The 13,901-nt window shown below is 49.7% G+C and overlaps 7 protein-coding genes across 7 annotated transcripts; 3 read left to right on the forward strand and 4 right to left on the reverse strand.

Annotated features, from left to right (window-relative positions):
- Positions 1 to 53: 53 nt before the first annotated feature.
- N7489_004244 (uncharacterized protein) lies at positions 54 to 707 on the reverse strand (the record flags this gene model as incomplete). Its single annotated transcript, XM_056709996.1, has 1 exon — positions 54 to 707. The coding sequence occupies one exon, from the start codon at positions 705 to 707 to the stop codon at positions 54 to 56; it is 654 nt and encodes a 217-aa protein (XP_056568417.1).
- A 518-nt stretch (positions 708 to 1,225) lies between these two features.
- On the forward strand, positions 1,226 to 2,375 carry N7489_004245 (mitochondrial ATPase complex subunit ATP10; the record flags this gene model as incomplete). Its single annotated transcript, XM_056709997.1, has 2 exons — positions 1,226 to 1,650; positions 1,739 to 2,375. 2 exons carry the CDS (start codon positions 1,226 to 1,228, stop codon positions 2,373 to 2,375), a joined length of 1,062 nt encoding a protein of 353 aa, XP_056568418.1.
- A 314-nt stretch (positions 2,376 to 2,689) lies between these two features.
- On the reverse strand, positions 2,690 to 3,495 carry N7489_004246 (putative vesicle transport v-SNARE protein Gos1; the record flags this gene model as incomplete). The annotated part of the gene is made up of 3 exons (XM_056709998.1): positions 2,690 to 3,193; positions 3,260 to 3,373; positions 3,430 to 3,495. The coding sequence occupies 3 exons, from the start codon at positions 3,493 to 3,495 to the stop codon at positions 2,690 to 2,692; spliced, it is 684 nt and encodes a 227-aa protein (XP_056568419.1).
- A 362-nt stretch (positions 3,496 to 3,857) lies between these two features.
- On the forward strand, positions 3,858 to 4,663 carry N7489_004247 (60S ribosomal protein uL29; the record flags this gene model as incomplete). Its single annotated transcript, XM_056709999.1, has 4 exons — positions 3,858 to 3,860; positions 3,924 to 4,063; positions 4,290 to 4,515; positions 4,658 to 4,663. 4 exons carry the CDS (start codon positions 3,858 to 3,860, stop codon positions 4,661 to 4,663), a joined length of 375 nt encoding a protein of 124 aa, XP_056568420.1.
- Positions 4,664 to 5,204: 541 nt separating this feature from the next.
- Positions 5,205 to 8,535, reverse strand: N7489_004248 (mediator of RNA polymerase II transcription subunit 16; the record flags this gene model as incomplete). Its single annotated transcript, XM_056710000.1, has 11 exons — positions 5,205 to 5,956; positions 6,017 to 6,148; positions 6,201 to 6,238; positions 6,294 to 6,468; positions 6,528 to 6,638; positions 6,694 to 6,813; positions 6,873 to 7,092; positions 7,149 to 7,612; positions 7,666 to 7,909; positions 7,993 to 8,338; positions 8,393 to 8,535. The coding sequence occupies 11 exons, from the start codon at positions 8,533 to 8,535 to the stop codon at positions 5,205 to 5,207; spliced, it is 2,745 nt and encodes a 914-aa protein (XP_056568421.1).
- Positions 8,536 to 9,698: 1,163 nt separating this feature from the next.
- On the forward strand, positions 9,699 to 11,453 carry N7489_004249 (putative SIR2 family histone deacetylase (Hst4); the record flags this gene model as incomplete). The annotated part of the gene is made up of 2 exons (XM_056710001.1): positions 9,699 to 10,035; positions 10,093 to 11,453. The coding sequence occupies 2 exons, from the start codon at positions 9,699 to 9,701 to the stop codon at positions 11,451 to 11,453; spliced, it is 1,698 nt and encodes a 565-aa protein (XP_056568422.1).
- An 881-nt stretch (positions 11,454 to 12,334) lies between these two features.
- Positions 12,335 to 13,424, reverse strand: cbfA (uncharacterized protein; the record flags this gene model as incomplete). The annotated part of the gene is made up of 3 exons (XM_056710002.1): positions 12,335 to 12,863; positions 13,004 to 13,137; positions 13,272 to 13,424. 3 exons carry the CDS (start codon positions 13,422 to 13,424, stop codon positions 12,335 to 12,337), a joined length of 816 nt encoding a protein of 271 aa, XP_056568423.1.
- Between the last annotated feature and the right edge of the window lie 477 nt (positions 13,425 to 13,901).

Consider the following 13,901-nt stretch of genomic DNA (forward strand, 5'->3'; position numbering starts at 1 on the left):
TTGAATCTTGGGTCTAATTACTGTAGTATTCAATCCCACATGACATAAAGAATTCACGAAACATCGGTATCGTCGGGTATCATCGAAGAAGTGTCCTTCATATAAGCCGTGTCCTGCATATCCGACCAAAGCTCCCACAACGAGGCCAGGGAGCACTTCATCCACCCTTGGAAATCCTCAGATAGATCTACCTCCAACGCCTCGACGAGTTTCACATAATGATGTCTCCTCACTTCGTATTTCGAGTTCTCTGGAAAGGGAGCGTTTCGTAAGGTTTGAAAGCTTTCTTCGTCAATGACAATAAACATACGATAGCTAGGGAAAACATCGAGCATATCACGCTCAATTGCATCGGCCCTAAAATGCTTGCGGAGCTGGTCTATCGATGCTCCGTCGAACCGGGAAGCATCTTCAATTACCCGTGGCTGGTAATTAGGCCAGATTTCATCCCAGGGAGTGATATTGAACTCATTTGCCCTAGATCTTTCGCGAAGGGAAGTTTCGTAATCCTTATAGAATGCGTTCTTCATATACTTAGTGGTGAGGTTGACCATACGCGGGAAAGCGGCATTGGATTGGGGAGTGTAGGTCGTCCGGTAGATGGTGTAGCCCCAGGTAGGCTCACAGTAATGGAGCCATTGATAGATGTTTTGCATATAATCTGGAAGCCAGTTGTATTGCTTCATCGGCTTTCGGAGTAGCGACATGATGGGTCGACTTTGGATGTTGCGGTGGTTTAGAGGGGGGTTGAGGACGGAGAAAAGTCCAGCCTCATCGGAACCTTGGAAAACCCGCTTTATAGTCCTCAGGGCTGTGAGCTGGTTTATATCAGAGCTACACAGAATCGGTATGCTTGTGCATGAGATGGCGACCCGTTGACGCCAGACGCGATTGCCTGGCGCGAAATGGGCGCCAAGTCACGTGGTTCGATCTAAATCGGAAGGTATTTACTTAATAGGGTGACCTACACCTGAAAATATCTAGCCTAGGCTTGAGAATTGCATGAGACCTACGAACTATTCCATTTATATATCATCGTTCTATAGCATGTGTATAGAACAAGGATAGAACTAGCATCGACAACTAATATTCCCAAAATGAAAACATCATGTCATGTGACTCTCCATTTCCATGGAATATCAAATGCGCGAACTAGAGACAATAACCTCACAAATCCACCACGCTACATACACACAGTCCATTGACTGATAGACTGTTAGCCAATATGTGGAAATACACCCTCTCCACCTTGGTGGCCGACCTTCCCCTCCTGCAGACCGGCCGCTGTCTAAGCTGCCAATTCCGCAACCCAGCAACTCTCTCCCGGCTACGGACCAAACCCTTTTCTCTGCGCCAATATTCTAATAAGCCCGGGAAACCCATCGACGCAAAAGAAACCACGCCCGTGAAACGAAACTTAAAGAACGAGGCACACCGCCTATCGACTGCCATCGAATTCAAACAGAACCAGCCCCAGGATGGACCCCAGCCCGGCGACGCAGACTTCGTTCCTCCAAGCCTGGACCGGCCGATCGGTAGCCCACAAGCACCATTAGAAGGACAGAACACAGGTATTGACACGCGGTCGATGCGCCAGCGGCGCGACGACTTCACCAACTATGACCGGCATATAAAGCGCCGCAAGGAATTGTACGGACTGCCTCTTCCTCTTCTTTACACCTCTGGATAGAGCTTAAAGCTGTGGATATTGGTGCTAATAAACAATGACAACCCACAGGACAAAACAAGTCGCCAAGCCATACTTCCGCGAATGGTCCAATCTCCGCTTCGCCGAGGGCAAGACTTTTGTCTCGAACCCGCGGTTGTTCAAAGCCGACAGAGCCCTTTACTTCCCTAATATGCACGGCGTAACACTGGCATCACCCAAGGATCCTCAAAATACGACGACCCAGCTGCGCGGCAGCATCTCCGTCGTAAACCTGTTCTCAAGCGTGTGGGCCGAGAGCCAAGTTGCGACGTTTACAGGGCCGGAGCAGAATCCAGGACTTGTGGAGGCGATGGCCAGCGGTGGTAAACTGGTGCAGAGGATCGATATCAATCTCGAAGAGAACCGGTTAAAGGCGTTTCTGGTGAAGACGTTCATGTGGCGGATGCGGCAGAAATTGGCCAAGGAGCAGCATTCGCGTTACTTCCTTGTGCAGAAGGGCTTCGATCAGGCACTCAAGGAGACCGTTGGCATGATGAATTCAAAGGTCGGCTATGTCTACCTGGTCGATTCGGAGTGCCGCATCCGCTGGGCGGGGAGTGGACCGGCTGAGAAGTCTGAGTTGGAGGGACTTAACGCTGGTGTACGGAAGCTTATTGAGGAGAAGAAGAATGTCCTCCGAGTGCACGATCCGTCTCGCGGGTATTGATTGAGGTTGTTTTGAGAAGGATTACCTGAACTGGAGCCTTGGATGTGATTTTATTCCGCCCCCGGTCGAATTTGTACATACAATAGAGAAACTGTATAATAGAAAATATAACAAATAGGCGCCTTCAAGACCCTTTCCCGAGAATTATCATCGACTCTGTCGCATCCCCCTCAAGGGGGACTCGGAACATGCCCAAACCCAAACGCCTTCGACAAGAGAAATCCACTCGCTGGAGAGCAGCAATTGACAAAAGAACAATAAGACATAGGAGCAGCGACATAACCGAACTGCCGCCGAAGCCTCGCATTTATACTTTACCGGAAGAACAGCAACATCAAAAAGCAGAACCCAATGAAACACCCGAGAATGATAGCATCCCGCCTCTTCTTGTTTCCAATCTTGCCGATGAGATAGTTCATACCGGGAACATTTCCAGCAGCGCCCACAATGCGCCGATTAATGTTGGCAATCGTCTCGCTCTGGACACCGAAGTTCTCGTTGATGGCATACGCCTGGCTCAGAACGCCGTCCATCATGCTGTGGCTGTTCTCGACTCGGCCCCGCTCTTCGAGCATGTACTCGGCCTCGGCGGCGGCAGGGTTGGATGCGCGATAGGAGCTGATGTCTGAGCGGACATTAGAGAGTAGGTTTGCACGGTCACGCGATTCAGAAATAGCTGCGGTCAGACGTTGGAGTTCGCGGCGGTGGTCTTGAAGCACTTCGCGGTGTCGGGAGACATTATTCTGTTTTAGAGCGGAGGACGTGAGGGTGGCTTCGGAGTCGAGGAGACGGGATAGTTGGGCGATGACAGACTCGCGCTGTGCGGAAGGTTAATTAGCTGTCGGTGCTTTTTTCCCCTGCTGAGCGTTGGTGGATGGACGTACTCTTTCGAGGAGGTCTTTCAATTGCGATTCAAGCCGCAGCTCTTCCTCGGTAGGCGATGGTGGAGGTTTGGTAATCGAGGCAAATTGTGAATAGGTGTGGAAAAGGTTCTCGGTCTATAGGTGCGTCAGTTAACATTGGTATATAACTTCTAGTGAGGAGATATTGGTACCTGAGTTTCAAGCGACCGTGCTTGTTGCCGGAGCTGCGTCCACCCGGAACTAGTTGAGGATGCCATAGCAGGCAGAGATATGTTGACTGTGGAGATGGAGCCAACAGAGAAGCCTGGTCTGTTTAAGAGCTCTTTTCAGACCAAATAGTTAATCAGTGCAAGGGCCGAGGTGCTACCTGCTTGTCTACGTAAGTGCCAACCCATGACGGGGTAACATGTGCTAACCGAATACAGTATGTTTATGCCCCAGGGATCAGGCATCAACAAACCCGAACTTCAGGCACCGAATTAAGGCATTATGCCACTGCAGTCACGTGCACCCGCTAAATTCACAAATTCGCTTAGCCCTAGTCCCACAACCAGTCGCAAATTGACCCTCGGACATCTTCAATTCTCAACGTCGACAACCCACACAATTCAACGCCACCATGGTATGTCGTGCTGTGCAAATGCTCTGATATCAAAATGCTGATGAATTGCTTTTTTTTTTGCAGTCGTCCAAGGTCAAGGCTGGTCAGCTCTGGGGCAAGAACAAGGATGAGCTCGCCACACAGCTCGAGGAGTTGAAGTTGGAGCTTAACCAGCTCCGCGTTCAGAAGATCGCTTCCGGCGCTTCCTCCAAGACTCAGAGAATGTGCGTATTCGACACCCCCGATATTTGATTTTTCGTGCGGATGGAATTTGAAGATTTGCGGGATGGGAACGATCGGACCCGGGCAAGACGACATACAAGAGGGAATACGCCAGCATTCAACCAATCGATCGATGAGGAAGAGATGGATTATACGATCTGGCACAAAGCGCACGATATTGGGGTCATCAATATTCGAGATTTGGTGCTGACTGGAATTTTTTTTTAGCGGCGAGGTTCGCAAGTCGATCGCTCGTGTTCTCACCGTCATCAACGCCAACCAGCGCGCTCAGCTGCGTCTGTTCTACAAGAACAAGAAGTACCTCCCGCTCGACCTCCGCCCCAAGCTCACCCGTGAGATCCGCCGCCGTCTCACCAAGCACGAGCGTACCCAGACCACCGACAAGCTCCGCAAGCGTGCCATCCACTTCCCCCAGCGGAAGTACGCCGTTAAGGTATGATAATCCGACAAATCCTGGGCGGGGAATAGGTGGGTGAGGGTCGATGGACGTTCATCTTTACCCTCACTACCAAGGACCTTGCCCATCAGACGAAACGAATCAGCCGAACATGATGCTGACGATTTGTTTGTTGCAGGCTTAAACGCAGAACTTGTTCGAATATGGAGTTTTGTGGGAAGACGTTGCTGGCCTTGGACATGAGCAGGACGTGACAGTTGGATCCGAAAGCTTGTGAAGGGGTCGGTTTTCTCTTTTTTTTTACATCCAAAAAATGGAATTTGATTATGTATCTAAATAGGATGCAAATCGACTCTTGACATGACATGATTTTAGAGATTCTCCAGGTTTCCTTGCTATTGCTCTCTAGTGATGATATCTCATGGATATGTATCGTGTGCCAGGACTCGATATATTTTCCATAACATATGTATCGAGTGATCTGCGTTTTACTCTACATGATTCAAGTATAAAGTAAACATATGTCCGACTAAGGATATCTTGCTATGGTGACCAAACGAATCTAGCTGCCAAAGATCTCAATATGTACCACCCCACAAGTATGCCTAAGATTAAAATAATAAACCGAAACATATCTTCAATCTTAGATCAGTCAACCCCCCACTACCCTGGTCCAAAGCAGAATGTGAGTTATATAGTATCCAATTTCAGTGTTGGCTGCTATCCTAAGACTGGCTAACCTTGTTGGCATTGCCATTCGTACTCGCGGTCCTAACCTCAACATCCCCAGTATCCGTCTCAAGAACCCACATGCCCCCACAAAGACAAGACCTCAACAGCGACAGCTTAGCAATCATCTTGAACGACAGAAGCGACCGGGGCAAATTCGTATCGCCAGAGACCTCAGTGCAGCGCACACACCTACGCTTCTTCAGCAGCGCAACGCGACCATCAATCCCCAACGGCAACGGCGGGCGCAGCGGACACTTCTTGAGGATATCGACCTCACGCTGCTTACGATACAGCGCCGTTCGACGGTCATTCCCAAAGCCAAGCCAGCTATAGTCCCCGAGGTAGATCGCCATGCGGTTGATTTCGGATTTGAGCGCCGGGACTGTCTGCCGGAGGAGGGTGGCGACGGCCGTGGTGAGGACAGGCGGAATGCGCGCATTAACCAGCAGTTCCTTTTCCGGGCCGGGTCTTTCGGCGTCACCGAAGCCAGCGCCTTGGTAGGCGTGTTTCACAGCTGAGTCCACTCCTGCCAGGAACTTCTCGTACACGTCGATTCGTACCGGTGATGATTCGAGTGTTTGGCAGATCTCTGTATAGTAGACTCGGGAGTCGCCAACAAGTGAGGCGGGGTTTGTGCTTGCGAAGCCGGCATGCACGCCGCGGAGGCCTCGACAGATGAAGCGGAGGAAGGCGCGCGACATGCTTGCCAAGAGGACTAGGAGGGGGAGGGAGGAGGAGTTTTTCACTGCGAACATAGTTAGATGGGTGGGCTTGAAGCTGGTGTTCGTTATGGAGAGGTCCTTACATTTCTGGGTGAATGCTTCTGGGTCATTGAAGACATCTTCGAATTCGTCGGCCATGTCGAAGATTTCGTTCAGAAGGAAGTGGGAGAAGTCTAATGTCCATTTGGTGTTGCCCAATACCATGCGTAGAACATCTTTTCAATTAGCAACAGGTCATGTAACTGAATTGACTTCTTTTAAACTCACCTGGATCATGCGATTCAGTCTGCCCCCCCTTTATTATACTGGAAGAAATATGCAAATAGAACAGAGGCATGTCTGAGTTGAAGGCTTGCCCACGGCACGGCCGATGAGAGGTTGCGACGCTGAAGTCTCCCTTTAAAGCCCAGTCCGGCCTGTAAGCTGAGACAACGAGGTATGTATGGATGGCTCATGAGCTTGTCCTGTTCGGCTGTGAAATTGCAATTAACCGGCAGTGCACGATACACCTCGCTGATGAATGTGGTTCGAGCCTCTTTAAATGTCTGTCAGCAGTCTTGATGATATCAATACGATGGTCTTAAGAGCACTCACCTGGTGATAGCTGCCCGCAGGCAACCATGAGTATGTCATCTGTGTTAACTTCAATTCCACATCCTCGACTGAATGCCAGTGTCAAGGCCGCAATGGCCGCAGAAAAATTGTCTACATGTCTGGGTCAGTGTTATTATCTCACATAGGTGACCTGGTAAACACATACTCTCGTCATAGAGACCCTCTGTGGATCCGAACGAGTGTTCCATCACCCTCAATTGCACATGTCCGTCAACATCCAGCGTAACGGCAACACAAGCGTTAGGAGAGAAAGCAATGTGAAGACCTGTCCATATCAGTTCTAGCCATGCACCTGAAAGCAAGATCGCTCAGTCCCGGACATACCTGATGTTTCGAGTGGGTAATGGAATCCAGCCTGGGCCAGACAGGTCACTGTGCTTGAATCGCCAAGACCGTTCAAAACGGTCATTGTCCGTGTCTCATAGCATGTTATTGAGCTGTCGTCATGACTGACAGCCAACACTGCCCCATGCTCTATTAAGTCCACCGAGACAATATACTTATCGCAATAAATGTCCTCCAACCTGCGCAGTTCCATTTTGGGCTGAGGATAGGTCAGTCTCCATGCCACGCAACAGTCAAGGCTTGGGGGATTCGCACCTTTGCTTCAGCGTTACTTTTCTTTGACGGCACCTCGTCAAACTTGGAGTGGAGTATCTGCGGTGCAGATTCCAAATGCCACCTGAGAATCACACTCGGCGGGCCCTGTTGGTCTGGATAGTCATGTATGGCATGGAGAGGCTTCGATAACACAGCCAGGATCCAAGGATTGGCAGTGGACCCCGCGAGGCTATCAAACTGTCCCGGCATGATCTCTAATCGCGTCAACGAGTATACCGAGTTCAAAAACGGCAAAGACTGATCGGAGTGGTCCGGGCCCCGGTTGACATTCAATATATTGCTGGGCATGTCAACTTTACAGTGGATTAAACGGAAGGTGGGGACAGGGAATTGGCCAGGAGGTTTTCCCAGCGTCGGCTCCCATTGCGATGGGTTCCAGCCGATGTCTACTCTATAAAGACACATTTTCTGGCATGCGGAATAGGTGGAGAGAAGGATCCCATCTGTTTTAATACATCAGTGACCGGAAATGGAAGCTCCGACTGAAAGGCAATACCTTGTGTTGCAGTCATGGATGCATGCGTTAATAGTCTGTCTGAATACCCTGTGTTCTTCAGTTCGGCTGGGAGCTCGGCCCATTTGCTGTCAGGGTTTTGATATATCAGCTTGATCTGGCCGGCTCTGGTGACGCATATCAATGCGCCTTTGTTGGCTGGGTGGAATGGTCCGGTGGAGCGACGACGGAAAGGCGAGTATGCCCATCGACCATTCACCTTGGCTGCTTGGTGAAAGGCATGAATCTAGGCCTGTTAGAGTCCTTTCACCCATAACTTGATCCGTCTGATCTATTCTGATAGATAATGGTAAGGGGGACTCAACGTACATGACGGTAGGTATTCAGCCACATCATTCCAACAACCTGGCTGCCATCGTCACCGGAATCAAACGATGCCTGACGCAAACCTGTGATGCTGTTCAATGCAATGGATATGGAATATATTGATATGCGACCAGAACAATCGACAACGGCCAATTCTGAGCCTGTCTCATTCCATGATATATGGGCTAGTTGATTGCCATTATGGGCCTCCAAAACTGGAGCCAATGATGTCTCTTCCCCAAGCACCCATTTTCCATCTGACGGGCGGCACTGGAGATAGCGGACATTAACCCGGAGTCCATCTTGGGAAATAGATGCAATACATCCCATCCGAGACCAGACGATTTTCCTAGAAGACGGTTAGTCCTGGAATGCGGAATATGTAGCATACTTCCAAGCTTACTGGCAGCACCCTAATAGACGCATTTCATCTAGGCATTGTGCTAGACCTTTGATTGGGGAGGCGGCCGGCATGCCCAGTTCCAGGGAGTTGGGTTCTCCAAAGAGATCATCCATATTGATACCGTCCTCCATGATCAATGGCATAATATTTTGTCGGATTACTCAAGTGTGTTTCGATCAGAGAATCAATATAACAGCATGGCTTCATAGAGTTCCCCGGACCATTGAATATCAGATGGGCTTTATTATTATTTGGTCAAGAAGGGGGATTCCCGAGACCAGAATGTTCAAAGGCAATCTGAGAACCACCACCAGCGATATCAAGTCAATGCAGCGATTCCTGATTTCCAATATGAGGGGACCATAGGGGGACCATAGACCAAATCCAGATGTTATGCCGTCAGCACCTGGACCTCCAGGGACCAGTGGATTTCCCGTATGCTTAGTCAGATCTCGTGACATGGATCAGGTGACGGGTAGTCCTGCCAACGGCAACTGGCCAATCAGAAAGATATCAGGTGACCCACTATCTAGCAGAACGAATCAGGACTGAGCCCTTGAACTGTCAAAACATGGGAAATAGCAGAAAAAAAGCCGGAAAGGAAAATAGGAAGGAAAATTGGGGGGAAAATCAGAGTATAATAGGAAGAGCACAATACAACATATATTAAGAGTCCTATTAATGTGTGAGAGGGCAATTGACCAGTATAAACCCCCTATAGAGTACAATCAATGGGAGTTTCAAGAGTATCAAAGAAGCTATCCCTGGTCTATGTCCCTCTTTATTCCGAAGTATATGCGTAGCAGTCTTAAACCCACAACCGTTCGCATCAAAACAACATCGAGGCCCGCCCTTCCTGGTCATTCGGCTCAAACCATTTTACTTCCTCAACATTCCTAGGGGAAATCCATACCTTCGGCCAAAACAAAAGACTGTTTTTCCTCTGCGGGCCCTTTTTTTTAATTCTTTTTTCTCCGGCCCATAGAGCCCTGAAGTGCACGAGTTTCATTAATGCCCTTCCCCCCCAACGCTGACCTCATCGTCAACTTCCTCCAGAGCTACAACTTTCTACCTACAACTACTCCTACTCTTTTCTACCCTCTCTCCCATCTATCTCAAGGTATTAAACCTCATTGATCTTCATTGATCTTATTCACCAGACACATGATTTCTCTTTTCGAGGTTTTCTACGGTCTGTGAGCAATTTGGAGATACCACTCGGTTCTTTTCGCCCCGATTTCCCCTGGGGGTGAACACTCTCCTACACCATTACACCTTCCAGCCCATTCGCAACTCCCACGCAGCCATGGGGGATTTCAATTTAGATTTTTCGTCCGATTCGGAGTTGAGCTCCGTGCCTCCGTCACCAACATTAGCAGCGCGGTCGTCACCAGAGCCTGCAGAGCGGTACCCAACGCCTTCATCCCAAGAGGGAGCTGAACCTGCTGAGGGTTCTGCACGCCAAGCCCGTCCCGCAAAGAGGAGACGCAACCCCCTACCAAAGGAACGGACCACTCAGTATCTTGATCTATCAAAATGTCTCTATGAACAAAATGATCAACACAATTTGCTCGTTCAAACCCTGCGTCATCAAAAAGACATTGTCGTCATCGCTGGCGCTGGCATTTCCACGGCTGCGGGTAGTAAGTTTCTGCTTTTGGATTCTGCCATATTCGAACCCAACTCTTAACTCTGCATAGTTCCGGACTTCCGCTCCACAGACGGTCTCTTCAAATCATTGCAAAAAAAGCACAATCTGAAAGCTTCCGGAAAGCTTCTCTTCGATGCTGCCGTCTATCAGGATGACGCACTGACGGCGCCCTTCCACGAAATGGTCCGGTCGCTGTCGGAGGAGGTTGCCAACATCAAACCCACCGCCTTCCACCAAATGCTTGCCCGATTAGGTATCGAGTCTCGCTTGAAGCGACTTTACACCCAAAACATCGATGGCATTGAAACCTCTATGGAACCATTGGCGACTGAGATCCCGCTTAACGTCAAGGGTAGCTGGCCGATCACTATTCAACTGCACGGCAGTATTGAAAAAATGGTATGCCAGAAGTGTCGCTACCTCGACAACTTTAAGCCCGATATGTTCAAGCAAGCCGACCCGCCGGCTTGCACCGAATGCACTGATAACGACAACGCTCGCCAAATCGTCGGCCAACGGAGTCACGGCATCGGCCGCATGCGCCCGCGCATCGTGCTCTATAACGAGCACAACCCCGACGAAGAGGCAATCACCTCCGTAATGAACGCCGATATCAAGTCCCGTCCTCGCGTCTTGATTGTCGCCGGTACCAGCTTGAAGATTCCCGGGGTCCGTCGACTCGTCAAGAGCTTGTGCACAATGATCCGCAGTCGCAAGGATGGTGTCACGATGTTCATCAACAATGAACCGCCAAGCGGCAAAGAATTCGACGGCTGCTTTGACTTGATTATCAAGGGTTCGTGCGATGAAGTTGCACACCAGGTGAACCTGAAATCATGGGAGTCAAAGGACACTACCCCGTGCGTGTACGAATCCTCGCCCGAGCCCATTCCTCGTAACTTCAATTCTACGGACGTTTCCGTCGTGGTCACACCGAAAAAGAGACCTCGCGCAGACACTGGACTCGCCACACCTTCTTCCAGTCACGACGAGAAGCCCACGAAAAAGCCGGCCAGCAAAGCTACGAAAATCAAGATCGAGAACCCAGCAAGCAATGGCCGATCCATCCAGGACATCATCAAGAAAGAAAAGCCTGCTGCTTGCAAGCCTACCTCGAAGTTCGTCACCAAGCCCGCTCCCAATCCTCGTCCCAGAAAGGCTGCAACAACCGCTGCCTCGAAAAAGCGTGGCACGCCCGCCGCCCCGGTCAGCAAAATTGCCTCGTTCGGTCGTGTTACTAAAACGTCTCAAGCCGCCGGCAAGCTCAGTACAAAGCCCGACGGCAAACCTATGCAACCGGTTCCAGCGGGCGCCTCGAGGAACAATGGTCCTCTACCAAAAACGGAGCAGCCCGAGAAAGCAGACAAGCTCAACCCAGAGTCTCTTCCTCGGCCAGTGGCTTCCTCATGACTGTTTTATGTTCCGGTCATGATATTGATATCTTATTCTATGTTGACTGCAAGTTCATGACATGATGCATGGTTACCAAATGGCGTCCTTGGTGTTATATTTCTTCATTGTTTTTCGGAAACAGTGCTACCTTCACTGCCTCCCCATCCCCTTCTGGGGTTTCCATTCCTTCACCCATGTTTACATACTTCCTCTTCGTGGACTGTATTCCTACTTGCATCACCTGCGTTTGCTTTAGGTTGATGATTGCTGTCCTCTTTTCGAAAGATACCATTGATAGACCACGGTTTCTCGCATGGGTTTGGCTCGGGCGTTTTTTCGGGAAAGAAGCTGGCTTGTTCCAGCGTGAACGGGTTTCCTCGTTTCAATTCTTCTTCTATTTTTATTTCTTCTTCTCATTTTCGCTCATGCCAATCTGCATGGGTGTTTCAGAGGTCATGTTAGATTATCTAAATGAGATATTCCTGATATGAGTCTCTCATACAATTTCTTAGGCGCTGTCCCGTTTAATACATTTTCCGTTGTTCTCGTGAGATATAACTCATGTCTCCTTTTCTTGTTCCTGTAGTCTTTAGTGTTGTAGAGCGCTGGTTCATATAAATATATCTACTCAAACTCGCTACGCAACTGTACTGCATGTCGAGGGTTGATATACTGCTTCATGTATTTATATTTTGGACTTATCGAAGTTTACCTACAATAGTTGACTGTGTCCACATATACAATAGTACGGACAGGGCGTCGCATAAAATCCATTCGTCATTATGTGTATAGTACAGCAGAGCATTCTTTTCTTTTGCCAGCCAACCTCTCCCAATGCGATCCGGGTTGTGTCGATTCGGCTCGTCCACATATAAACTCCTTTGACATAGCCTAAATAATTAGCCCAACCCAAGATCATCCCGCAACTGACCACCAGGCCCATCCTCATCTTCATCCGTCTCCTCGGCATCGGGATCATAAGGCCCTTTCTTCGCACCAGGCTCACGATCCAAATCCTCCACATGCTCAAGATCATCCTCACGCGGAGCATGTTCCTCCTCCTCGTCATCCTCACTTTCCTCCTCTTCTTCCTCTTCCTCTTCGACGTCTTCCTCTTGAGTCTCGTCCCCATCATCCCCAGCAGGCGGACCAACAGCTACCTCCACATCTTCGTCCCGCTTCACCTTTTTCGCAGGATTATCGACCATGTCGACATCACCATCGCCCTGAGTCGCACCCTCGCCTAATGCATCCTGCGTCGAGCCATTCTCATCCGCCTTCTTCGGCTTGCGCTTCCCGGCTTTGATTTCCGTGTATGCCTCCAGTTCCTGTTCAAGTCTGCCGCGGAAAGAGTCGAGTTCTAGCTCGGAGAGGGCGTTGAAGACGTCTGATGGGGCGATGGTGCGTTTGAGGGTTGCATCATTGGCACTGAGGTTGCATGAAGGGTTAGTTCAACATTTCATACCATCGGGATAGAGAATAAAATTGAGATCTACCATCCCACATATGTGGGACGGGGAGGACTCGAATGCAAACCCCAAAGGCAGCGGGCAAAGGGTAAAACATACTGTGAAGACAAGTAGGAAACAAACACCGTAGCAGCCTTCTGCATAGCCAACACGGCATCCTTCTGGATCGTAGTATTCGGTGGGAGGACCGACTTGGCGAGACGAACCGTCAGTGAGCGTGGTAGGAGATAGTCCTACAGGTTACCAGAGAATAGCGTTAGCCTGGCCAGGTTCTCTTTTCCGCATGCCGTATATGAAGGAGTCAATGGGCATTGTATCCTCGTGTAGTACATAATGCATGTTCATGTCTCTGGCTTTTTCTTCTTACCTCGACACTTGCGCCCGCCTCGGCCCGAGCCTTCAACTGCTGCTCTGTCGCAAAGACGGGCTTCTCGCTCTGCGGTACTGGAAGCGACTGCTGCAGTAGGGAATCATCGGGATCAGCAGGCGTCACTGAGGACGCGGATTTCCGAGGTGGCATCTTTGTAGGTTTGGGGTTGGTAGGTGTCTTTGTGCTGATTGCGTGGTTCAAGGGATCGGGGGGTTGACGATGTGGCCCCCCCTTGGATATCGAATCGAGTCAAGGTCTGATTGTTTCTCTCTGTAAAGGACCTTATGGTGTATTTAGGGTTGGACTGTGGTTATAGGCTTTGGAGATGGGTCAACGTTCGAGGGTTGCAAGACGCGCCAACGCGTTGGATTTCTCGATGCGCGAGTTGTGGGGGGCTTGGCGGTGATGTCTACTCTACTTCGACGTGATTTCTATTTCGATCTTCGCTTCTACAATAATACGTATTACAATTTACAGTTTTGGTTGGTTAATTTGGAAAAGAGTCATTTTACTGATGTTTTTATACCACTGAAATTGAGATCGAACCGAGGGAAGGATGGAATGCCGATATAAAACGCCCACTTTTTGGTATCCAGAAAGATAGAATCAAATGAGATAATGACTTCA

The sequence above is a fragment of the Penicillium chrysogenum genome, assembly GCF_028827035.1.
Source record: "Penicillium chrysogenum strain IBT 35668 chromosome Unknown utg000002l_segment0_segment0, whole genome shotgun sequence".
NCBI lineage: Eukaryota > Fungi > Ascomycota > Eurotiomycetes > Eurotiales > Aspergillaceae > Penicillium > Penicillium chrysogenum.